Source organism: Gymnoscopelus braueri, assembly GCF_963280865.1.
Source record: "Gymnoscopelus braueri genome assembly, chromosome: 6".
In the NCBI taxonomy this organism is placed as follows: Eukaryota; Metazoa; Chordata; class Actinopteri; order Myctophiformes; family Myctophidae; genus Gymnoscopelus; species Gymnoscopelus braueri.
The window spans coordinates 41,041,708-41,066,551 of record NC_137607.1 but is presented as its reverse complement, the minus strand read 5'-3'; the positions used below and the strand labels follow the sequence as shown (position 1 = coordinate 41,066,551).

At 41.8% G+C, this 24,844-nt stretch overlaps 1 protein-coding gene across 3 annotated transcripts in view; it reads right to left on the bottom strand.

Moving 5' to 3' along the window:
* The window catches only part of atp13a3 (ATPase 13A3), a 68,739-nt gene that overhangs the window by 23,401 nt on the left and 20,494 nt on the right, over window positions 1-24,844 (bottom strand). For all 3 annotated transcript variants that reach the window (XM_080431726.1, XM_080431725.1, XM_080431727.1), the window contains 14 exons: window positions 20,011-20,097; window positions 17,437-17,610; window positions 15,622-15,843; window positions 15,298-15,368; window positions 14,012-14,095; window positions 13,293-13,362; window positions 11,304-11,438; window positions 10,237-10,309; window positions 8,984-9,115; window positions 6,982-7,158; window positions 4,332-4,489; window positions 3,003-3,191; window positions 1,763-1,824; window positions 404-554 (listed from right to left, as the gene is read on the bottom strand). In XM_080431726.1, the coding sequence (XP_080287852.1) occupies window positions 404-554; window positions 1,763-1,824; window positions 3,003-3,191; window positions 4,332-4,489; window positions 6,982-7,158; window positions 8,984-9,115; window positions 10,237-10,309; window positions 11,304-11,438; window positions 13,293-13,362; window positions 14,012-14,095; window positions 15,298-15,368; window positions 15,622-15,843; window positions 17,437-17,610; window positions 20,011-20,061 (1,749 nt within the window). In that variant the 5' untranslated portion in view covers window positions 20,062-20,097. The remainder of the gene's footprint in view (window positions 1-403; window positions 555-1,762; window positions 1,825-3,002; window positions 3,192-4,331; window positions 4,490-6,981; window positions 7,159-8,983; window positions 9,116-10,236; window positions 10,310-11,303; window positions 11,439-13,292; window positions 13,363-14,011; window positions 14,096-15,297; window positions 15,369-15,621; window positions 15,844-17,436; window positions 17,611-20,010; window positions 20,098-24,844) is intronic.

Sequence of the window (24,844 nt, the reverse complement as noted above, 5' to 3'; positions counted from 1 at the left end):
TTATTAACACATCTTTAAAATCTTATTACGTCAGTTTTTGCTTAATTACAAATTAAGGACCAGAGGGGAGAGGCAGAAGGACATGCAACACAGGTCTCCAGACGGAATAAAACCAGGGACGTTGCGATTATGTGGTTGATGCACTATCGAGTAACCTACCAGTGTGCCCCTCAGTTTATAATTTTACAGGCCTGCTTAATTTTTTAATATCTAGTCCGTTAAAGAAATGAAAGCGGCTTGGTGGGAATGTTGAGGGAACTGTAGACAGTTGATTGCTTTAATTGAAACACAACATAAAAAGGCATTAGGCAGTACTGCGCACACGCACACACACACACACACACACACACGCACATGCACACGCACACGGACACGCACACGCACACAATGTCCCAGCCCTCACCCAGCCTGTGGCTTCAAACATCTTGAGGTCAAGTGGGTCTCCAGACAGCTGTCCTTCTATCTTGGTGAGGGAGTGGCAAGTAGCCATGCAGGCCACAAACTGAGACTTCACCAGGCTCTCCTTGTATGGATTCTCCTCCGACACGTGGAAACTGGGCAGAGAGCAGGAAGAAAAGGAGAAGATGAGGCAGAGAAAAATTGCCAAATATGAAAAAAAAACTCGCTGACAAAGATAACATGTGGAGATTATATCTCATAATTACATCAGACGGTGCAAACCCTGCACACATAAACATGTCTTTTACATCTCTCCATTCCTGATATGAACAATCATGTCGTTTTGAACTTTTTAATCCAAAAGTTCTGTTCAAGCGGCCTACTGATCCAGTTTCAGGTTTCTTACATTTTGACCTCGACCTTTAAGAATTTCTTAGGGGGAAGTCGCTTTGGATAAAAGTGTCTGCTAAATGACTGTAATGGAATGGAAGCCTCCCAGCAAGTTTAATTTAAATCCAGACATCTGTTCTCAAGTTTTTTGTGCTGACAGACACGGACGAGAGATCGATTTTCAGACCAAAGATTTTATGTTTCCCTCTTAAACCCAAGCAATAACTTTATTTCTATCGTAAAAACATTCCTTAACGGTGAATGAAGAACCCAAAAATGAAGAAAAAATTTGATGAATGTAATTAATCATACCTGATTTAACAACAGCAAAACTACATAAAAAAAATATATATATATAATAAAGTCCAAAACACAGCTCACGTGGGGCTTCAAGGTGTTTTTTTTAATACATATATATTTTTGGGCTTTTCTGCCTTTATTGATAATCTACGGAAAGTGGAGATGGACAGGAAACAGGGAGATGGGGATCAGGCTACATTAAAAAAACACGTGAAACACGTGATTGGCACGTTGCACCATAGCGGTAAAGCACGTGAAAGGCACTCAATGAGTTAAATCCGATCTCTGATAAATTCCATTCATCAAGTTTTTTCTCCATTTTTGGATTCTTCATTAACCAATTAAGACCTATGCTCAATTCCACAAATGCCTTCTAAATCAGTAGTTCTCAAACTTTTTCGTAATTCAAAACGATAAAAAAAAATTCGCAGCACGAAATGGCGTGCCATGAGCTTGTATATCTGCAATTTTTTAATAGCCAACGCAAAAAATGAAAGATTACTTTCCCGGTTTTAATGGGTTAAGGAGTGTTTTACAAACGAAAATTCTCCTCGACTCAAAGACATCACCGGGTAGGTAAATGACAGAAATAGTCATTTCTTGGGTGAAGTACTCCTTTAAGGAATGGTGCAGTTCTGTACTTTATCTGTTATCTAGTAGTTCACCATCATACCTGCCATTCTCAACTCTCTGGACTCCCCATAGGTCAAGGCCATCTTCTGTCAGAGTTCCAGTCTGATTGGGCAGAAAGAAAACACACATGATAAACCACTTCCTCACTCACACTTAATCAACACAAACACCCACAACACCGGTAGTTTATAACCACTGATAACCTCTGAGATTTACTGCATCTAGTGTGCTATAAAGTTACTCAACCACTTACCTCGTAACCTAGGGCCATTTAAAAAGGTGTAGTTCACCCCCAAAAAAATCTTATTTTCTTTCCATTACACACCTCATGAAGCCTTGAATTCATTTTTGTCGCATTTCTGAGCCAATAATTTGATAACCGGCGGACTCGGAAAATGAAAAATCAAACAGATCCGTCTTGATCACATGACTCTAGAGATCATATGTACCGATTTGCGTGAAATTTGGATAAAATCTTTAGGCTTAATATAAAAAAATGTGTTTTACATAAGTCGGCCTCCTGGTGGCGCTATAAAAGGCAAATGTGAAAAATGCAGGGCAAAGGTTTTTCCTTGGCCTCTAGAGAGTGTGCATACATAGTTTTTACACAGATCGGTGCAGTTATAGGTAAAAACACGAATTGGCCCGTTATAGCGCCACCATGAGGCTATTTTGAAAAATGCAAGTGGCAGTTCTTCCTCGGCCTAATGGGAATGTGTGTGCAAAATTTCATTTCATTTCAATTTCAATTGCATGCTATGTTCATAATTTGAGGCATTTTGTTCAAAACGGAGTACTCCTGCAAACTTTGGAAGACAATTTTAGCCAATCAGGATGGAATATGAAAAATCTGAAAGAGAGAATTTTGTTTAATGACTTTAGAGATACTGTGTACCGATTTGTGGGATTTTTGGAAAAAAAAATCTGTAGGAGTACTGTCAAAAAATGGGTTTTACACAAATCGGCCTCCTGGTGGCGCTATAAAAGGCCCATGTGAAAAATGTGGGGCAGAGCTTCTGAATTGGCATCCAGGGAGTGTGTGCGCACAGTTTCGCTATGATCAAGCCAACGGTGCCGGAGATTAGCTGTACACAGACAGAATGACGGACGGACACACACACACACACAAGGACGGACGGACGGACAGACAGGGGGCAAAACATACTCTCTCGCCATGCCTTTCGGCCTGGCGGAGACAATAATCATCACTTGCAGCCCTACAGACCATCATTTCCTAATAGGGAAATTCTTCCCCAGTGCTGGTGTGTGAGGCCCCCCACCTTGTCGAAGCAGACGAGGTTGAGCTGCCCACAGATGTTGATCCTCTGAGGGCTGATGCAGAAGATGCCGATGCGTTTGAGCCTCCGCTGGGCGTAGACGATGCCTGCCGTCATGGCGGCGGGCAGCGCTGGGGGCACTGTGATGGTGATGATGTCCAGCGACTCTATGACGATGGTCTTGGCTGGCACCTGGCATGTACACACATTTAACCGAAATGTTAAAATCAGTATTTAGCTTCTTTATTGTTGAAAATAATGTTATTTGTTGGACATTTACTGCTGCTGATTTCTTTTCAAATGAATGCCCAGCAACACAGATAAAGTAGCATTGTTTATTGGCATAGACCACCACATACGTACTCACAATTAACTAACAAAAGAAATGCCTGTTAATAATTTATTGTCGTCTCGTCTTTCCACCAAATAATACAAAAGGATTGATAGTGGGATCAATAAGGACTCGGATCGATAAGCAGTATCGATAAGTTGATCAATATATCAATAAAAATGAACAATCTCCATCCCTAGTGGCTACGCCCTGGATGGTCACTGAATTAGTTGTATTCAATAGCAGTAGTCAATAGTACTAGCCTTCCCCTTTTTATTGTGTTTTGAGTACAACCATAGAAATCTAGGTTTTTAGGAAATCATTTACGCATGATTACAACCAACTTATATACTGAACAGTATGTTACCTTACCAATGTAAGGTAATGTAATGTACCAATGTTATTTCCATTATGTTATTTATTGCACTGGCCATTTCTGCGAGGTGTTCCCCTAAAACCTAAATTGATCCATGTTTGACTGATAGATGTCTGTTAACTACTCACTGTACGGTTTGCATTTACCCTGTGCCTCTGTCCCTTTTATATGTCCAAGGAAATATCAAATGCGCATCTCACTATAAAATCACCAGCAGAATTCCCCCCCAAAAATCGTCAAAACATTTATTTCTACCTAGTCTCAGGTAGCCAGGCAATCAGAGATTACGATCATCTGGGCAAATCCAGATTCAATGCTTAAAAACCAGTGCTGACAAACCTACGCCCACTGCTTTGCACACCAAGTGATACCGTTCCAGTATGAAGGACCACCATAAAGTCTTTGCATTGGTTCTGCAATGCAGTTTGTGTGTTTTTTTTTCCAAAAATGTTTCCACTCAAGTTTTAGCAACTAATTTGAATTTTAATGTCACCAGACATATCGGTATAGGTGGAGATTCCCGATCGTCTGGCTACGCAAGACTAATTTCTACCCAAACTAACCCTAACGCAGTTTTTTTGGGTTGATTCTAATTCATAATTTCAGCTGATTCCAGCTGCCTTACCCCATTGGTGATACTGAGGACGATGGTGTAGATGAAGCCAATGCCAGCCACCGCCACGAGGCAGAGCAGGAAGAGGTAGGCATCGCGGTAGAGCTTAAAGTCGGTAGGTTTTGGGTAGAGGATGGAGCGCACCAGTTGGCCCTTGGCTGTGCTGAAACCTGCAGGGGTGTGAGGTAGAGGAGGAGGTTTAATGGTTTGTTTGAACACAATAAAAAGGGAAACAGACAACATTCAGCCACTAGAATTCACACCTTTTTTTGGTATGGAAACAGACAACATTCAGCCACTAGAATTCACACCTTTTTTTGGTATGTGTGACACACTAGTAAATTTGTTTGTTTTTGGTCCAGCGAGATCTCCGCAGCTCATGCCAGCAGGTATCCCCGGAAAAAGAGCTCACAGGCAGGGAGACACCGTACAGACACTCGTCTCTCGTCTTTGTTATCAATATTTGCTACTTTCCATACAGTAAGCCGTTTAGTGTGTACTGTGTACGCCTAATCCACACCTATTTGATATGGTGATATATCATCTGGGAACCATTGTAATATCGTGACATGACATGCTGTAAGGGTAGTATATTCCTGTCCCGATACAAGGTGTTGTGAATTTGTAGATCTGCTATTTTAGACTTTATTAATTTTTTTATATTATTCACAATACAATGTTATCATCACAATATCGATATTGAGGTATTTGGTCAAAAATATTATATATGATTTAGTTCATATCATCCAGCCCTATTCTGACATCAGGATGTGCCTGACACAAGTTCACAAAACAAGGGCAGGCAGATACACGCATACGCCAGGGTTTCCGTTAGCCGGTATTTACCGGCCATTGACCGGTTAAAATATTAATTAGCCGGTATTTAAAAACACTGCCGGCCACCGTGGCCGGTTGGTAAAGTGTTAAATATATATATATAAATAGTGCATTTATATTAAAATTATTATTTGGATAATAAATAAAGTAGTAGCCTAACACAACATTTTATATGAAGACAACCATATAACATTGAAATCATATAGAGCATTATGTTGAACGCAAATTCTCCATTTGTGGTTGCAGCGGAGCGCCGAATCTGCGCCCTGCGGTAAACACACACACACACAAACACACACACACACACACAGTCAGACAGACACACTCAAGCAGGTGATGCAATGGTGGCGCCGAAAAAGCAGACATCCCTCACCAAATTCTTTAAAACCTCCACTAATAAAACAAACGAAGAGCAGGCCCATGAAGAGGAAAGGGTAGAAGAACATGAAGAAGACGTTGATATTAGTGATACAGGGCCAGCTAAAAAGAAACAGAAAACTAATCGATCTTTCAGGGACGAGTGGTTGGAAATATACTCATGGCTGACACGAGACACAGTTGACGGTGTAGACAAAATGTACTGCACATTCTGCCAGAAGGCAGGAAAGGTGAATGGATTTACAAAAGGTTCAACCAACATTAAAAGGGGAGCGATAAATGAACACAGCAAATGCAGCGATCACATTGCAGCAGTGAGTTTGAGGCAGCAACAACATGCTATGCAAGAGCACTGTGATAAAGCCAAGAAGTCATCCTCAGATCAACTCATATCACAGCTCAAAGTTGTGTTACATTTGGCTAAAAATGACATCGCTTGTCATCAATTCCGTGGAATGACAGAGTTGCTAAAATCGCTGAAAGCCCCCGACTTCTTTGTCATAAAAAAACCAAAACCGGCAATTATCGGACTAACGCGAAAATAGGCCTATATAGAGCAGCCAGCGGCTAAACAATTTGAAAACAGGAACAGACGCACCGCATTTCTTTTCTGTTATATTTGCTTAATACAATGTAAAGGTGCAATAGCCTACTTTGTTTTCGTTATTCCTTAAATAGGTATTTATTTTCTGTTATATTTGCTTAATAAAATGTAAAGGTGCAATAGCCTACTTTGTTTTAGTTAAATATGCCTATCAATCTAGGCCTGCTAAAGACCGCATTAATTGGGCGTCTCGTCTTTTCTTTTCTTTTTTAAACTGACTGCAACAGTTGTGTTCATTTCGATAATTTGATTTAATGTGCAATGTGCAATAATTTGTTATTGTTTTATCCATTTAATCTCAGTCTAATTTTGGCAATAGCCTACTTTGTTTTAGTTAAATATGCCTATCAATCTAGGCCTGCTAAAGGCCGCATTAATAAAGGCTCGTCTTTTCTTTCTTTTTTAAAACTGACTGCAACAGTTGTGTTCATTTCGATAATTTGATTTATGTGCAATAATTTGTTATTGTTTTATCCATTTAATCTCAGTCTAATTTTGGCTATTTTAGCCCTGCAATAAGACTGCTTTTGTTTGCTATTATTCTGGCAGCAGCTGCAGCTCATTTCGTTCATAGGTCCGACTCAGTCTAATTAATAGTTTGAGGCAACGAAGTATTCTGTAATTTCATTTTGTAGCCCACAATAAAATATTCGGTTTACAACACTGCATTTGGCTTTATTTTTTAAACATGTAGTTTTGCAAACAAACATAATAGTAATGTCACAAGTGTTAAATAATGTTATTTAATATTTGGCCGGTAAAATTGTGTGTTGGCCGGTATTTTTGAACGCTGCCGGCCAAGATGGCCGACGGGGAAAAACACACACACACACACACACACACCTGTGCGGACCACCACAGCCTTGACCAGCTCTCCGGTGTAGAAGCGAGTCTGGATGACATGCGTGCCACAGAATAGAGTGTGTCTCTTGTGCCCTTCAGAGTTATAGACCTCCTCTGAACCCTTATCCGCCTGGGATGGGTTGGGAAGATTGGTCTTTGTGACTGGAACACTCTCACCTGCAGTGAGGAGGAGGAGAGGAGAGGGAAGGATGGATGGATGGGGGAAGAGAGATTGTGTTACACAGTATTTACTATTTATAGTGCAGTTGGAGAGGAGACTGTGAAATGTCAAGGAAGAGAAGATAGAGCAAAGGATGGTGTGTGGCACAGATAATGAGCTGGACTCAAGCCTGCACACGTATGAGTCTATGTAGTTCTAAACAGTGGTGGAAAAAGTACTAAATCTTTTTTATTAAGTAAAAGTATCAATACTGCAATGTAGAAAAATGTACAAGTACAAAAGTATTGGCATCGAAATATACTTAAAGTACCAAAAGTAAAAGTACTCATTATGCAGAATGTTTCACAAGTTATCATTATGTATAAAATGTATTAAAAAAATGTTTGAAAATATCTACAAAATCACAAGGCGTCGTGAGCTTGTAGATCGGCTATTTTCAGTTTAAATAGGGCTGAAGTGGTTAATGTATGTTTTGTAATAATTAATCAAAATCTACAAAGTAACTAGTAACAAAAGTTTTCAAATGATTGTAGTGGAGTAAAAGTGCAATATTTGTCTCTGAGATGTAGTGGAGTAGAAGTAAAAGTTGGAAATACAGTAAAGTAAAAGTACCTCAAAATTGTACTTAAGTACAGAACTTGAGAACATGTACTTCGTTACTTTCCACCAATGGTTCTAAATGTATGTATATTATATGCATTGACTGGATGAGCAGCCAGGATGCACAAGAGAAGGGTACTGTTGGCTAACATTAATATTAATAGGATGCAGGGCTGGGCAACACTTTTGTTTGTCATGACATCGATCTACTTTTTACCTGACTAAGACGGTGAGGTCTGCCAATACATTAAGAAATGAGGAGGTAGAGTAGGGATGCATGTATGTGTGTGCGTGCGTGCGTGTGTGTGTGCATGCATGTACAGTAGTGTAGTCCTGTTTGGTACTCATGTTTGTGCAAATGCTGATACATTTTTGCTGACTGTGGTAAGTTTGTCGCTTTGGCAGATAACCAACCAGGCGCTTTTGTACCCTAAAAACCATTTAGTGAAATCCACCAAACAGAGTAGCTACCTAAACGTGAGCTTCTGACTTGTGCAGATGTACACACGACACGCACATGTGCAAACACTCATACACGGACGAAGACCACACAGGTTCGCTAAAGTATCAAGTACACTGTGTGTGGATACTCTATATTTTTTATCCTGCACCTGTTTAAATTCCCATTTGGAAGTGTGTGCGTTTGGACCACACACACACACACACACACACACACACACACACACACACACACACACACACACACACACACACACACACACACACACACACACACACACACACACACACACACACACACACACACACACACACACACACACACACACACACACACACACACACACACACACACACACACACACACACCCACACCCACACCCCTCGTCCTGTCCTGAAGTCCCCCTATAGCAGCCATCTGGACCACAGCAATGTAATTGAATCTGGCCCAGTACAGGATGCTTCCATTCCTGCTATTTTGTTTGTTTGTTTTTTTGGGAACACCCCAGATTAATACAGTGTTATGATAAACAGATAACGCTGTCCAGGGTTCTGACGAAACTCTGCACTGAAAATAGATTTCTAAATCAACTCGAACTTGACGGGAAACATTTCAAGAGCCTGGGTGAGAACTTAAACACCAAGGACAGGTCAAGAGCTTCAAACATTTGAAGCCTATTTGTAGGTAAATTAACAGTGAGAATTTTTACTATGTAGTGAAAGACACACAGTGGAAGGGAAACAGGACCGTTGAGCTCTGACCTGTGAGCATGCTCTCGTTGACGATGCAGGTGCCGCTGACCAGCACGGCGTCGCAAGGCATGATGGTCCCGTTGCTAGGTATGACCATGATGTCACCGGGGACCAGGTCTGTGGACATGGCCTCCTCGACCTCTGTTGGGGGGGGTCAAATGAAGGCCAAGGGAAGGAAAAGGAACAAGGCCCGTGGAAAGCAGAGAGGAAGTGTTCCCCAGAAAAAGAAATGGGTCAGGAAGATGGAAAGTTGGATGCAAGAGAGTGAAAAGGGGGGAATGGTCAGAGAACAACAGGAGGACAGGTGGCGAGCGAAAAGCGAGTGATGAAACAAACATGGGAATCAGAGAGGGGAGGGGGAAAGTGTGGGATGCCAACCAAAAAATAAAAATAAAGCAGGGTGGAAGGACAGAGTGAGGAGGAGAATGGATAGTGGAGGGGGAAGAGGAGGGAGAGAGGGGGAGAAAGGGGGAGAGGTATTTTGTGCGTCAGAGCCCCGGAATCTTGTTCAGCACATCACTCATTACTCACGCCTCTCTGAGCAGTGAGAGAAAGAGCTGAGGCATCATATGCACCCACTGCACCACATCACACACACAGAGTACAACACTGTCCCACACAGAAAAACACACTTTTAACATGCTTTACAGACACAAAAGTGATTGTAAATAATGTATGTAAAAATGTACGAATATGCACATTTATACACACTTAGTATAAATAAATATATACACACACAGACATATTTTAATTGGACCAGGCCCTGCCGTGTCCCATCATAGCAGTAACCTGGGTAGCAGCCAGATAACTGGTGCGCTACTGACTGTGCGAGTGTTGCTTAAGTTATACTGTCGTACGATAATGTTGCATGCCGAAAAATAGCTCACCATACGTCACACTGCAATGCGTTGTGAGCTTGTAGATCGGCTATCTTCAGCATGCAACACCTTCGTACAACAAACTATAAATCAGGCTTAAACTCTAAAAAATACTCAAACAGTGGCAAAACCATTTATCCCATGCTGGATCCTCACCAAGCATAAATCAGACACAGTGTATATAATTCAGTCTGAACTCATATAAACTCTCTGGTTCAGATTGGAGCACCCCCCCCCCCCCAACAAAAAACTAAAACTAAACAAAGACATACATAAATGCAGAAAAAAGAACAAAACTCAATAGTGTAGTATCTTGCTCCTGTTAAAATAGTCCCTAAGCACAGACATTCCACAAAGAAATAGAAAAAGGGCGCGCTGACAAACCGTTGTTGGCTCGGCAAACGGACACGCGGACAATACTGTGAGCTGCCACCATGTCATGAAGCATGATATATTGCTGCAGAGAGAGAGAGAAAGAGATACAGATACAGAGAGAGAGACAGAGAGGAGACTGGGTCAAACTTCTGGAAAATAATGAAATAAATAAATGAATCCTTTCACAACAAATGTCTGTTTTCCCCGAGTGTTAGAATCCCTACACACTATTTCCCTCCCTCTCCCTCCATCTTCGTCCACCACCTATGTGATTGTAAGGATGTTTTCTTCTGTGTGCGTGTGTGTGAGTGTGTGTGTGTGAACGAGCGTGTGCGAGCGAGCGTGTGCGTGTGTGTGAGAGAGAGTTTGGGCGAACTAATGAACCCAGGGGCAACAGACCATGTGCAGATGGGTCTTTATGCTGTGCTGAATGGACCTGGATTAGACTGGGTGTGGGGCGGGGTAGGGTGGTGGATGTGTGATGCTGGCTTAGACCCGCTTGGCTCAGCTTGAACTGGCTCGGACTGGTCTCCTCTCTTCACTGAGTAACATTTTATAGAAAATAACAGAATGGCAGAGGGGACCAGACAAAGGCTCAGCCCTGGGCATTATAGTATTCACAAATAGTTCTTGTAGTTTGTTTTACCTTGCTTAGGATACCAGCTGGGTGGGGTGATTATGATATATTTACATATGCTACAGTATATAACCCAAGTCTGCTATCAATAGGTTCAGACTTGACCTGGTGTCTGTAGGTAGTGATGTGTGGGTTGACCCATAACCTGCAAGTTGGGTGGGTTTGGGTAAGGTACTAGAAAAATACAAACACACAGACACACTGTGTGTTCTAGTGCTGAGGCTTCAACTACGAGTTATTTCCCTAAGTGGTATCAGTAGCTTTCGTTTACAACGCCAGCACCAAAACTGACAATAGGCCTAACTTAAACTGAACTGAAAAGTGAGTTGTGGGGGAGAATGGGGCAGGTTGTCCTGTATGATGAGCTTGTAGATCGGCTATTTTTAGGGTGGAATAGACAGGCTTTAGACTGAATCAGCCCTGGTAGCATTGACCTCACCTTTTTAATGGTGTACAGAGAGGTAGCTATGGATATGACCGACATGAAGACGATGGCAAAAGCGTAGTAGTAATACTCATCGGCGCTCCACAGGATCACACTGAAGAGCTGGAAGATGTAGAAAGGATTGAGGACCTGCAGGAGGACAGAGAATAAGGAGATGAAGAGCAAAGAGTAAAATTCATTACAATTTCTTGTTGCCAGTCCACCGTATACAAATGTACAATGAACACTTAGAAACTGTTTACTTGCAGTCGCACTGCGGCAGAACTTAAATAAACAAAAACTAGAAAAAGTGCTCCTCGGAGCACAGGTCTCCGCCAGGTCAGGTACGTTATTCTGGCCTCCTGGTGGCGCTATAATAGGCCAATGTGAAAAGGGTGCCATTTATTCTTAGGTCTTTCACGGCAATCAGACACTGCATTCATGATTTGAGGCATTTTGTTCCAAAAATTTGTTTTGCTAAATTAGACCTGCTGGTGGCGCTACAACAGGCCAATGTGAAAAGGGTGGCATTTCTTCCTCGGCCTAGTGGGAATATGCGTGTGAAAATTCACGGAAATCGCAAGCTGCGTGCATAGTTTGAGGCTTTTTGTTCAAAACGGACCAATCCTGCAAACTTTGGAAGCCAACCATAGGCAATAAGGATGGAATGTGGGAAATCGGACAGATTCGTGTTGATCACATGACTATGGAGATACTGTGTACCGATTTGCATGACGTTTGGATAAAATCTGTAGGAGTAATGTAAAAAAATGGGTTTTGCACAAATCGGCCTCCTGGTGGCGCTATAACAGGCCCATGTGAAAAAGGTTCTGAATTGGCATCCAGGGAGTGTGTGTGCAAAGTTTCGGAGCGACCGGGCCAACGGTGCCGGAGATTAGCTGCTAACACACAGACAGGACGGACACACACACGGACACACAGACGGACGGACGGAGAGGGGGCAAAACATACTCTCTCGCCATGCCTTTCGGCCTGGCGGAGACAACAAAGTGGACAGTGCATAATATCTTTATGAGTGGATTATCAGATCTGAGAGGCATCACGTGGAACAATGAGCCAATTTTACACTCTGCACCTGTATATCAGTATCATTGTTCATGATATTGTTATCATCATTTGTTCATCATTTTTATGTATTTATTTGCTTATTTGTCTGGACTCTGGACTGTACCAGTCTCCTATAAAAAAGGTGTCCTCATTAACCTGACTTTTATATTCATTCTCCTGCAGACAATGAGCGAAAGTGAGAAGTAGCAGCAGTAACGACAGAATAAAGACACTGCGGGAGAGGAATAGAAGGTGGATCAGCTTCCCCTCAGGGTGTTGGAGATGCTGTGTGCATTACTAATGCAGATCCTGCTAAAATGCCCTTATCACAGAAGACACTATCTGACTGACTGACACATTTGTCTGTCTGTCTGTCATTGACTGACTCCTTACTGAAAAAAGCCTAGGGAAATCTTAAGAGGCATCACATTTTTTTAATGACGCGACACTGACAACTAAATCCCTTCTCTAATGAGGCATATCTCTTTGTATTTTTTTAGGAACATCTGCACATGGCAGCCTATGATGGATCATCAAAGTACTTGACTGCACTTGTCACTTTGTGTTTTTCATCATGTCATGTGTACTTATGTCATAGCTGTGTACATTTACGTCATGTGTTTTGCTTTCCAGAAATGTCTACATACAATGCTACGACCACAGAATGAGTTCTCAAAGAATCATATAATCCTCACTTGTCCCACATAGAGCTGTGCATCTTCACTGGTAGATGAGTTGGCAAAGTGCAGTACTTGACCATAAAAACCTCCTGGTATGAAGCCCACTTTAACCGCTCGATGATAAGACAAATTCCAGTTCTTAGCCATGCCGTTTTCCCACAATGCAAGTGGTAACATTAAGCGCAAACTAGCTTCTAATTATAGGTTTGAAATTCCAGAGAAACAGCTGAGTGTGTAATGTTGTGCAAGGCCCCACCTCTTTGATAAGCAGCTTGAAAACGGAAGGCACTTTCACTGCAATCTCATTCACTCCAAAGAACAGTCTCCTGTCAAGGGTCAGACAGAGAGGAGAGTCATTTACACACACAGGTCAAAAGGTCACATTTTACACACCCATCAAATGTAACGTGGCGCTCAGTAAAAGTAAAGACGTTCACATCAAAAGCCATGCAGTGTTGAAGAAGTCATGCAAACTGTCAAGCCCGGGAGGCTTTAATCAGTCATCCAAGATAAATATTTATACAGGTTGAAACTATCTTGTGTGAAGGCAACTGTTCATAACCAGTCAACCGGTTACTGTACAACATTGGTTCTCAAAGTGGGGTCCAGGGGTCCTTGGGGGGGTACCAGGGGGTCCCCAGCAAAATTAGTTAATAAAGTGTCACAATCATTTTAACTCCTTTATCCATATTCTATACTTTGGCTATTCAAAAATAGCAGATATACAAGCTCATAGTGCGCCACCGAGTGCCGCGCCATGAGCTTGTAGATCTGCTATTTTTGAAAAATCATGAATATTTGAATATATATTTTTAAAGCGAATATTTGGAACTCAAATCTTTCCTTCTGGAACAAAATATTTTGAGATCGGGGTCCCTCGGCCAAATACATATCATTTTGGGGGTCCTCGACATGAAAAAGTTTGAGAACCACTGTACAAAGTATTAACATTAGTACCAGTACTGGTGGTGTTACCTGTACTCCTGTTGGTTGCTGGAGAGCCCTGTGCTGTGCTCCGAGTGTAGGGTGGAGCAACTTAACTCCCGATCCTCCAAGCCTCTGAGATCACAAAGACAAATCAATGTTATGGATTTAAAATCTTTGCCGGTTTTCAACCAGACCAAATTCTACCTCTCATTCTGCTCCCAACTTGGCGAAATTGATCATTATAAACCCTTAGTTTATTTGCGCAGGCGAAAGTAGTTGCACAATGCACACAGTTTTGCTCTCACCACGGTCGGTCGGTCGACCACAGAGGTTTGTGAAATTATAGGAGGATAGAATCATCGGCTTCAACACCCATATATATATATATATATATATATATATATATATATATATATATATTAGGGCTGTCAACTTTCCTCAGAAAATATATTCGAATATTGGTCTTAAAAAATTGCAGATATTCGAATATATTCGAATATTATTATTATTAAAAAAAAAAAAAAACATCTTAAAAAAAAAAAAAAATGTTGACAGAAACAGTACAAAAAACAATGTATCGAGTGCTCGGATGCAATAAAACATATATTTTGTTTGTTTTTATAACTACATACATAGTTTTTTGTATTGTCCCTGTCAAATAAACATAAAAAAAATAATTCGAGTATTAATTTTCATATTCGAATATACATATTCTCCCAATATTCGAATAATATTCGAATATCGAATATTCGTTTGACAGCCCTAATATATATAAGGGTCTTTAACATAGTAAGGTTCAGTTTGGCAAATTTCTAAATTAACAGAAAATCCCTATGAACAAAGGCAGCTAAATATACTTCCAGTCAATGGTTAGGGTTAATAGATATTCTACAGTCTTAAAACCACTGGAATCATTATACAAACAAGCACTTAAAACCTGAGACAAGAAGCCATTCAGTTTTCAACTTTGCCAAATTCTAAAGAAGTGTAATCTGCTTAGCTGGGAAAACCTCATCAAATACAAAAATGTCTGCCTACTGCCTAGTTTATAAGATTATGCATGGTTTAGCTCCCCCGACTCTGTCTGGTTGCAGTTGCATCAACCTCAAATCTAACAGAAAGAGCTATACTAGGGTTCGCGTAGATCTACGTGATTGGCAGTGAATCAGTTAAAAAGTGTTTGAAAAATCACAAATCTGTGATGTGATGCCAATTCTGTCAATATGGTCGTATTCATACTAGTATTTGAGGTGAGAGTATGCTTGAGGAGAGGCAGCAGAGCGATGCTGAGGCTGTTAAGTTGTCAGCAGATACGCAGACGACAGAGTGCTTACGTTAGAACTTCAAAGTTCTGCAGGTTGTCGCTCCAGTAGTACGTTGTGCTGTGGAGCGTAAAATAACGGATCTGAGGTGAGGACAGGATAGGAGGAGGGGGGGGGGGGGTCAGAGGAGCATGGGAACAGACATGGGGAGAGGCATAGAGGAGGGGAGATGGGAGAGAGATGGAGAAAAACAATAACATTCGTCATCAAAGAGATCTGAGGGAGAAACTCCAGTTTGAAATGGAGAATGTCCAAGAGAGCGCGTGTGTGTGTGTGTGTGTGTGTGTGTGTGTGTGTGTGTGTGTGTTGCATACTGCAGAGCCATGTGATTCAGACCTGCGTGGGCTGGTAGTCGGCGTAGCGCCTGATGAGGTCCTGAGCGGGACTGCTGTCCGTGGGGTGGGGGGTGTATCCGTTGGCCAGGGAAGGGGAGGCCGAGGTAGGGGAGGAGGAGGGGGAGGGGAGGGAGGTGGTCTGGGTCTCCAGGCTGTGGTAAGGGTTCCTACCAGGGGCCAGCATCACTCGCACCTTGGCCAGGAACCAGCGTCGGAACTCATCCTGGTCACACAGACACACAAAACGGTATGTACAGTGTTTAACGCATGCAGACACGCACAGACAACGATGAATCACTAATGCAAATTGAAATTTGCAATACAATTCTTGTTTGTGTATGTTGTAGTCTGTCGTTTGTCTCCCTCTCAGCCCAGACTTCTCTTCACGGTCACGGGAACACACTCGCATACGCGCGCGTGCGACTCGCGCGTGCATGTGTGTGCACACGCACACACAAGGCGCTACTGCACAAATGTCAAGTTGTTTGTACAAGCATGGTTGCATGTGAGCCTGGCTGTTGGACTGGTTGTGCTGGAGATGTATTTTCTGTGCTGCTGACACAATCAATCGGTTGTATTCGCTCACATGTGCTCTGTGGCATGTGAGAATGAGGTTAACAAATACAAACCCTGGGCTGCATGTGGGTCATTTGCTTAGAGGCCTCAAAGGCCAACTTATGCTTAATTTATACTCTGTGTAATAATCAGTGTTTTGTGGAGCAAGTATTACTTCATTGCACATTTTGCATCTTGGCCATTATGAGCATGCATCGTGGCGCGTTGTGAGCTTGTACAGTAGATCGCCTATGTTGAACGTATGACCCCATCATACGACAAAGCATAAATCATCAACCACACACATTAGGATACAGCAAACTCACTAAATGCATTCTGCCAGGATGAGGATTTGGACAATGGTTTTCATATCACGGTTAACATTTTTTGTTTTAAAACATGACATCTTTTGGTTTTGTGGGCCTTTTTATTATAAAGCAGTGACGAATGAAAAGGAATGACCGGAGCGAAAGGTCCCCGGCCAAGACTTGAACTGTGATTTTGATATGGTCAGTAATCCAACCGTTCCACTACTGGGGGTGAATGCTAAACTATGACTTCAGTTCTTTCAGTCCCATCATACAACAAAACAACCACGACAATAGTCAATTACATTACTGATAACATGAGACATTGTGTCTCGGTATATTGGATACATTATTGGAGTACAGTTCATATTGGTGGGATTGAAAGTCAATAATATTGTATTCTATTGACACCTGTACCATTCTATACTCATGTTAACTCATTGAGTGCCCAAATTATTATTATCTATTTCTGGCCATTACAATTTTTATTTATTTATTTTTTCAAAGTAAAAAAAAAGTGCTTAGGAAGCGAGATACAGCCTTTTTCAGTTTTAAGTTAAACAAGGAGTGGATGGAGCTGCAAATCTTCAGATAATGATATCTTGGGTTCAAAAGCAGAAACATTTATTTTCAAAAACATGTGAAACACGTTAATGGCACGTTGCACCATAGCGCTAAAACACGTGAAACACGTTAATGGCACTCAATGAGTTAATGTAGTTAATATGGATTTGTATATGTCATTTCAACCCTAAAATCTTTTGAAAAGTAAGGTCCAATAAATTGTCCCAAAGCTGATTTGTACCTTATCGTACAATGGTGTGGCACGGAAATAACTGAGCTATACACGCTGTGAGCTGGAAAATATGCTATCTTTCTATCCTCCTGAGGATATTTGGTCCTCACAAAAGACGTAGCTACACACAGACACACACAGATCACAGATGACTCACGGTGGAGCGTAGCAGCACCACCTGGGCGTCGCGGGCGGTGCTGCGGCTGCAGGTGGACTTCACACACCACTCGGGCATCCAGTACAGCAGCAGCAGCAGGAAGCCCCCCGTGCACAGCACGCCGAGGCCCACCAGAGCCAGACGCCAGCGACACAGACGGAAACTCTGCAGCTCCTGGAGGACGGGAGGGGAGGGGAGGGAAGGGGGGGTGGAGATGAGGTCGGTGGTGTTTGACTTCAAGGGAGTTTCACAGCCAAAGCAAGTTAAAGGGCGACTTCAGCCATTTTCAACCCATCTTCATGTAATTGGTCCTCAATAATGCTCATGATAATATGGTACCACATTTGTCTACTCACTCAGAGGACTGTGGGCTGTTCAGAAACCCGCCTACCAGTGGCATCATCGATGGGGAATCCAAACTAAACTAAACTCTTGTCTCGAAAAAAACTAAAACAAAAAAAAAGCGTAACGATGATGTCACTGGTAGGCGGGTTTCTCAAGTGTCCACAGCCATCCTATGAGACACAGACCAAATAGATTACTTTTTTCCATTTTATCATGAGCATTAGTGAGGACAGGTTGCAAGTGGGTGAATGAGTAAATAGTGAAAATAATAACATGTTTATCAGAGACGCAATAATCATTGAAAAGGTGGAGATGATCCTTAGAATCTTCGGACAGGGGCATGAGGCTTCCACATACTATGCCATGCTCCTGGAGGTCTCTGACTCTAACATGATGGTGTCTAAAACACCTTGGGAAAGGGACCTTGGTGTTTCAATTTCAGACGAGGAATGGGCTAAAATCCTTAGGAACGGCAAGAAAATGTCTAGAGAGCTGCGTACGAGATTGATTCAATTTAAAATTATAAATAGGATTTATTGGACCCCGTCAAGACTATTTAGAGTGGGCCTTATCGAGAGCCCGGAGTGTTGGAGGTGTCAGGATAGAGATGGTACCTTAATGCATATTCTGTGGAGTTGTCCAAAAATCCAGGTCTATTGGGCTGCTATACATGTGAAGCTAGAGAGGATGACAGGGTTAGTTATCCCCTTCTCACCCAGGCTCTTTATCCTGGGCGACCCGTCCACTTTAAGAACTGTTTCGCCCGCCTTGGCTGAGTGGATTCAAACGGCCCTTATGCTAGGCAGGAGACTGGTGGTCAGGGCCTGGAAGGACCCATCCGCACCGGCTCCTTCTCTGTGGTTTACTTCCTTGGGTCAACTGGCCGCATATGAAAGATTGTCTTATAGATTGCTCAACAGGATGGATAAATATGATTTAAAATGGGGACATTATCATCTACACTCTATGGGTCTAGGATGACGTTTCCGGCTCAGTGAGCTTCAATAACCAGAAAGTAACTTGGGTTAGATTTGTCGGGGGTAGGACTGGGGTGGACTGCGGGTGGTATGCTTTAGTGCGCTGTATTTTTGATTTCTCTTTTCTTTAAAGTTTTTATGTTTTTATGTCTTTATGGTTTCAAGGTGTGTTTATTTGTATTTTGTGTATGGTATGTCTTGTCTCGTTTATTTACCAGCAGTGTCGATATTTGAATATGATTGTTATTGTGTTTATTGCATGTCTTGTCTAAATATCCTTGCATCAAAGTTGAAAAAAAATCCTGTATGTTTGTCAAAAAAGATGAAAAATAAAGTACAAATCGTAAAAAAAAGAGACGCAATAATCGATTAAAAATGAAATCACTCATACATCTAAAACCAGACCAAAACTCTGTATGGGGCTTGAAATGGATAGATTGATGTAGGTGGAAATAGGAATGCCATTGAATTCTCATACTTTGCTGATGTTAATGCATACTATATCCCTGACGGATACTTTAAAACATAACAAGAATTTCAACTTTTATTTGTGAGACATTGTTATAAAGAAGTACAGATGAGACAGGGACATACAGAGACGGAAAAACGAAAATACTAAAAGAACATAGAATCGCACAAATGTGTTAAATTCCAGTACATGTGTGGGTGTCTGCTTAAGTTATCATGAATCACTGGAAGAGCCGTTGAGGGTTAAACTCAGGAGAGCACATGGAGAGAGGAACGAGGGAGAGATACATGAAGGTGGAAGAGAGAAAAGGAGTTACGAGGGAGAGAGAGATTAATGCGGAAGAGAGAAAAGGAAAGGAACGAAGGAGAGACAAACGTGGAAGAGAGAACAGGAGAGTAACGAGGGGAGAGAGATGAATGTTGAAGAGAGGAAAGGAGAGGGACGAGCGAGTGAACAGATGAGCAGCCATGTGGAACACGAAAGAGAGAAGAGGCCATTCATTAACACTACCAGTGGTACAATAGTGTGAGCTACTGTAGGGGGAGTGAGTTAGAGGGAAAGCATTAATTAACAATAGCAGTTTTATATAAAGGTATAGAACATTCATTATGGTACCAGTAGCACAGGGTGAGATGGAGAGAAATAGCATTCACTAACGGTACCAGTAGTACAATATGAGCTAGAGGGATAGAGCATTCACTAACGGTACCAGTAGTACAATATGAGATAGGGGGATAGAGCATTCACTAACGAGAGAGAGGGATAGAGTCATCAGTCACGTACCATCTCATCCTCCTCTCCCTTGTTGAGAACCTTCATGTCTTCTCGCTCCATGCTGCAGACCGTTTAGCCAAGCCTTCTGCCCAGTCACTGGAACAACACAACAAAACACACAATGTCACACTAGAGAGCGACAACATTATCACCCACATACTGTAGTCTATTTTACAGTCAATAACACCACCTTGTCTGCATGTCAAACAATAATCCACATCATCATATTGTTTACTTAGTACAGCGTAATCATTACACAGTCAAATCTTCAGCGTGTACTCTCTTCAGAGTTAAATCAACACTAAGGATTTTACTGTACAAAGAGTTTTCTTTTTTTGGGAGGGGGGGATTTGTATGCCTTTATTATGGGGAGTGACACGCAGCAAAGGCCGTCGGGATCGGGACTCGAACCTGCGACGCACTGTCAGGCTACATTGTAGCCTAGGTGCCCGGACCGTTACGCCAGCGGTCCGGGCCTACAAAGAGTTTTCTAAGCTCACTGCACTAATCTTGGACAGGTCTGGGACCCCTGACAAGAAGCTATAGTCTATCTGGGCATGGGTTACAGATAGCAAACTGGTTCAAACTGCATAACATCTCAAGCAGAGAGCGGTCTAGTATGCTTCTTGGAAGAGGCTAATGAGAGTACACTGAGAAAAACAATGAAAAACTGCATCACTCAAGTGGAAGCTCTCCAACAAAAGCTGGATGACATTGAGAATGAGGGGCAAAGGAATAATTTATGTTTCAACAGGTTTCTAGAAGGCAGTGAGGAGGGCGATGCCCCGGCATTCCTAGGAAACATTTGAATAGACAATCTGAATATTGACTTCCCAAGGGAACTAGAAATGGGACAGAGCACGCAGGATTGGAGTATTAGCTAACAAAGGTACGGTTCTGAACAACCCTTGACAGTGAGACCCATAATCGCCACATTCCTGAAATTCCAGGAGCAGAACCGCATTGCAGCCTCTGCAATGCGGGCTCCAAAGTCACCAGGAAGGAGCACTACATCATGGTCTTCGCCTATCTAGCCCAAGTTGGTTAATGAGAAGTGCATGTTTAACACGTTTAAAAAGTGCAAAAAGATGCTAAAAAAAAAACGCATCTTGGTGAGGCCAGTTACATTTTTATATTGAGTGATAATTAAACATTAGTCTCCTATAGTTGTTTTGGGGTATTTGTCACTGTACATATAAGAGAGGAGGGTGTAATGTCAATCGTCTGCTCTCTCGGATGTCGGCCATGAGCTCCGATTGCGGGCGGGTGGGGTGGAGCACTAATTTAAGCTTCTGGCTTTGCAGACACATTTTTGTAGCTTTTATGACATGAATGTTTATATTTCCTTAGTTTTTTGCAACTTATTGTTTGCCAATGTCAGGCATAAATAGGCCACTGCAGAAGTGCAAAACATACACTTACAAACATTCACTCTACATTATCTTAGTCAGCAGTAAAAAACGGTTTGAAACTTAACACCAGAGGCCCCAATAACATAGTTAAGAAGTATTAACTCTCATTAAATCCAATAGGTGTGACATAGCATTAATGCAGGAGACCAAGCTATTAGCACTAGAATCCCAGAAACTTTGTAATGATTGGGTGGGCTTTCTGGGGGCTGCTTGTGGCAGTAGCGAGAGCAGAGGGGTGCAACATTAGTTAATAATAAGCAAATATAATTTAAATGTCTGATTCTGCATTCACACTAGCGGCGCCAAAAGCTACAAAAAGACCAAGCGTGGCCAGCTACATTGCTGCTGAATGGCCACTGAAGTGTCGCTCAAAGCCACACCCCATAAATGAAAAGTGGAGAGTTAAATAGTACTGGGGACTGGTTACCAGTAAGAAAAAGGTTTTCTTCCATTCACGCAATGGAGCAGGGAGAGAGAAGGGGAGTGGAAATGGTGAAACAGAAACATATGATTGATTGACGCTTCACTGCGTCATTGCCGTTGAAAAACTTTTTTTCAGTAGAACGTCACACCAGTCACGCAGCAACAAGTGGTGGGCGTCAGTTTGTAGCTTAATGTTGAAAATGACTTGTAGCCTGTTGCTTTGTCGTCACCTAGTGTGAACGCTGCATGAGAGAATGTGTGGATGAAGCAGGGAGGATTCAGTTGATTCTTTGTGAGACAAAGAATTAAACAGAATTATACTGGCAAATGTATGCTTGAAATATATTCTTATGGAATAACAAACGTCCACAAATGAACTTGAAAAAACTACTGGGGCCAGTGGACAGAGGAGGCCTTGGTTGTTTTACCATTATGGTTGAATTCTCAGGTATATGGCATAGAGGTCTATGCTACCAGAGAATTTTGGTGAACGTTTAAGCATTTTGCACATCATTGTCATGTTTTATTTTAATGTAAATTTCTTCTTCTTTTTTTCCATCCCATTTATCATAGCTTCCTTTTTATTTTATTTCAACATTCCATTTCAAGTTGAGATGTTAACTTGTGATTGAAAGAATTGCATTAAATGTTTTATAAATCATGAAAAAAGAAATTATTCATGAAATATAAAAGGAAATGAACCCTTTCAATATTGACTAATTCTATAGCAATTATAAAAAAAAGAATTTGTTTTTTTTTTATTATCCCAACTTTACTAACTAAACAGGTTGAACTGAGGCAAAGGGAAAAGGCACCATAATGGGGAGAGTATTAAATCGCAGTACAGTGTTACAGTATTATGATAAGTATGGGGTACAGTCATGTCTAACTATAGCTCAGTGGTCCATTAGGCAGGCCAAGGCCACTACGCAACCACAAGCATGACAGTACAGCTGACAGCTGGTTGACCTCCCTGGCCGGCACCTGAGACTACTGTACGTTACTCTACCACACACACCTTTTCTTCCCTGGCAGTTAGAAAGCACTGAGGGACAGCTGAGAGAAGGGGAGAGGGGGCACACTGGATATAGGGTAACGCAAACATCTGATGACTCAGTTATTCAGCTGCTAGCACAACTGGTGTGTGTGTGTGTGTGTGTGTGTGTGTGTGTGTGTGTGTGTGTGTGTGTGTGTGTGTGTGTGTGTGTGTGTGTGTGTGTGTGTGTGTGTGTGTGTGTGTGTGTGTGTGTGTGTGTGTGTGTGTGTGTACACTTGACCTAGAAGAGTCAAAAGGTCAACAGCCATAAGTGAGGTATCAGTTAGGCTTTAGATGATGAATCTCAATCCCACATGCAGATGAAACTAAGCAGAAAGAAAACTGCTAAAATAGACTAATTACTGTCTATTTTATTCATTTAACCATGTAGCCATTGAGACCACTGAGAATGACAATCTCTCCTTAACTCTTTCATTGCCACACTTATTTCAGACTGTCGTCCCAGTGCCACCAAAAAGAAAGGTGCATTTTCCTCCGTTTGTTTTTTAACATTGAAGTGAATGGAGCAGCAATTTTTGGGATAGCGTTATCTCCTAGTTCCTTTGAGATAAACAAAAAAAAACAAGACCAAAAAAATATACAGTATATATATATATATTAAAAAATATATATATATATATATTTTTTTTTTGTCATTTCCGTCCGTGGCCATGAGAGCCATAGAGCCATCGGACGGGAATTCCCGTTTTTGGCAATAAAAGAGTTAAGTTGAGCCCAGACCTAGAAAACATCAAAAACAACATATAAACTGTATGGATAAAAACAAACACACACACACACATCATAAACTCTATGGATAAAAAAAAACACAAGAATGCATAAAACTGCAATTACACTCACATAAAAAGGAAAATGCAGTCAGGCAGTAGGCCAACAGCAGGGCTGCTAGGGACAAGCCTATAGATCTATGGTAAAGAAAGCAGCTCTTTATCAAGCCCGACTCCAGATCAAAACAGCCTTAGTATTTTCCTTCTGTCTGAAGGATATTTTCCTTCTGTCTGAAGGATATTTTCTGCCTTTGCTTTTAAAAACCCGCTAATGGATAACTCTTAGTGTTCGGTAAATGGTAAACATTGACTCCACAGGGTGCTGTACATATACTCAGTGACCCTCACATCACTGGAAGGAAAACCAGCTAGCTAACTGAAATGTAGCGAAGGGAATGGAATTACAAACTAACTAGAAAAGTATGCACCTCGGCTTGCAGATCTCCGCGAGGCCTGGTTGCCTACCCAGGGCTGCATCAGTCGATGCATCAGACGATTCCCTCTTAAAGGAAGAGTTCACCCAAAAAATGACTTATTTTCTATCAATTGCACACCCTATGAAGCCTTGAATCCATGGATTATTTTTTTGTTTTTGTCGCATTCCTAAGCTAATAATTTGATTCCCGTCTCCTACCGGCTAATGTATCCGGTAGGAGACACAAAGTAGATTATTTGTGTCTCCTACCGGAAATACACACGGTCATCAAATTATTGTCTTAGGAATGCCACAAAAACAAAAATAAATCCATGATATCAAGGCTTCATGGGGTGTGTAATTGATAGAAAATAAGTAATTTTTTGGGTGAACTCCTCCTTTAATGGTCCGATTCCTTATCGGTTCCCTTTAATGATTCCTATAGGGGGTTCCAAATGGACCCTAAGAAGTCTGTAACTCTGAGTGTACAAATGAAACCAATTTGGTTCCATTTGTACCCTCTCAGAGTTATGGTGGTCCTTGAAATTAAAAGGTTTGAGAACCACCAGTACTGTAATTGCATAGCAGACGTCCATATACCGGGTCTGACAGTGTGATCAAACCGGTTCCGGCAACGGTTCCAAATGTGATGGAAACATTTCCGGTTCTCAAAGTTGGATCCGGTTCCTACGGTTCCGGATCTCAACCCTAACGAGGAAGAAACAGTTTGTACGGTCGTGTCCCGACCGGTAGAGCCGTCGATACTGAA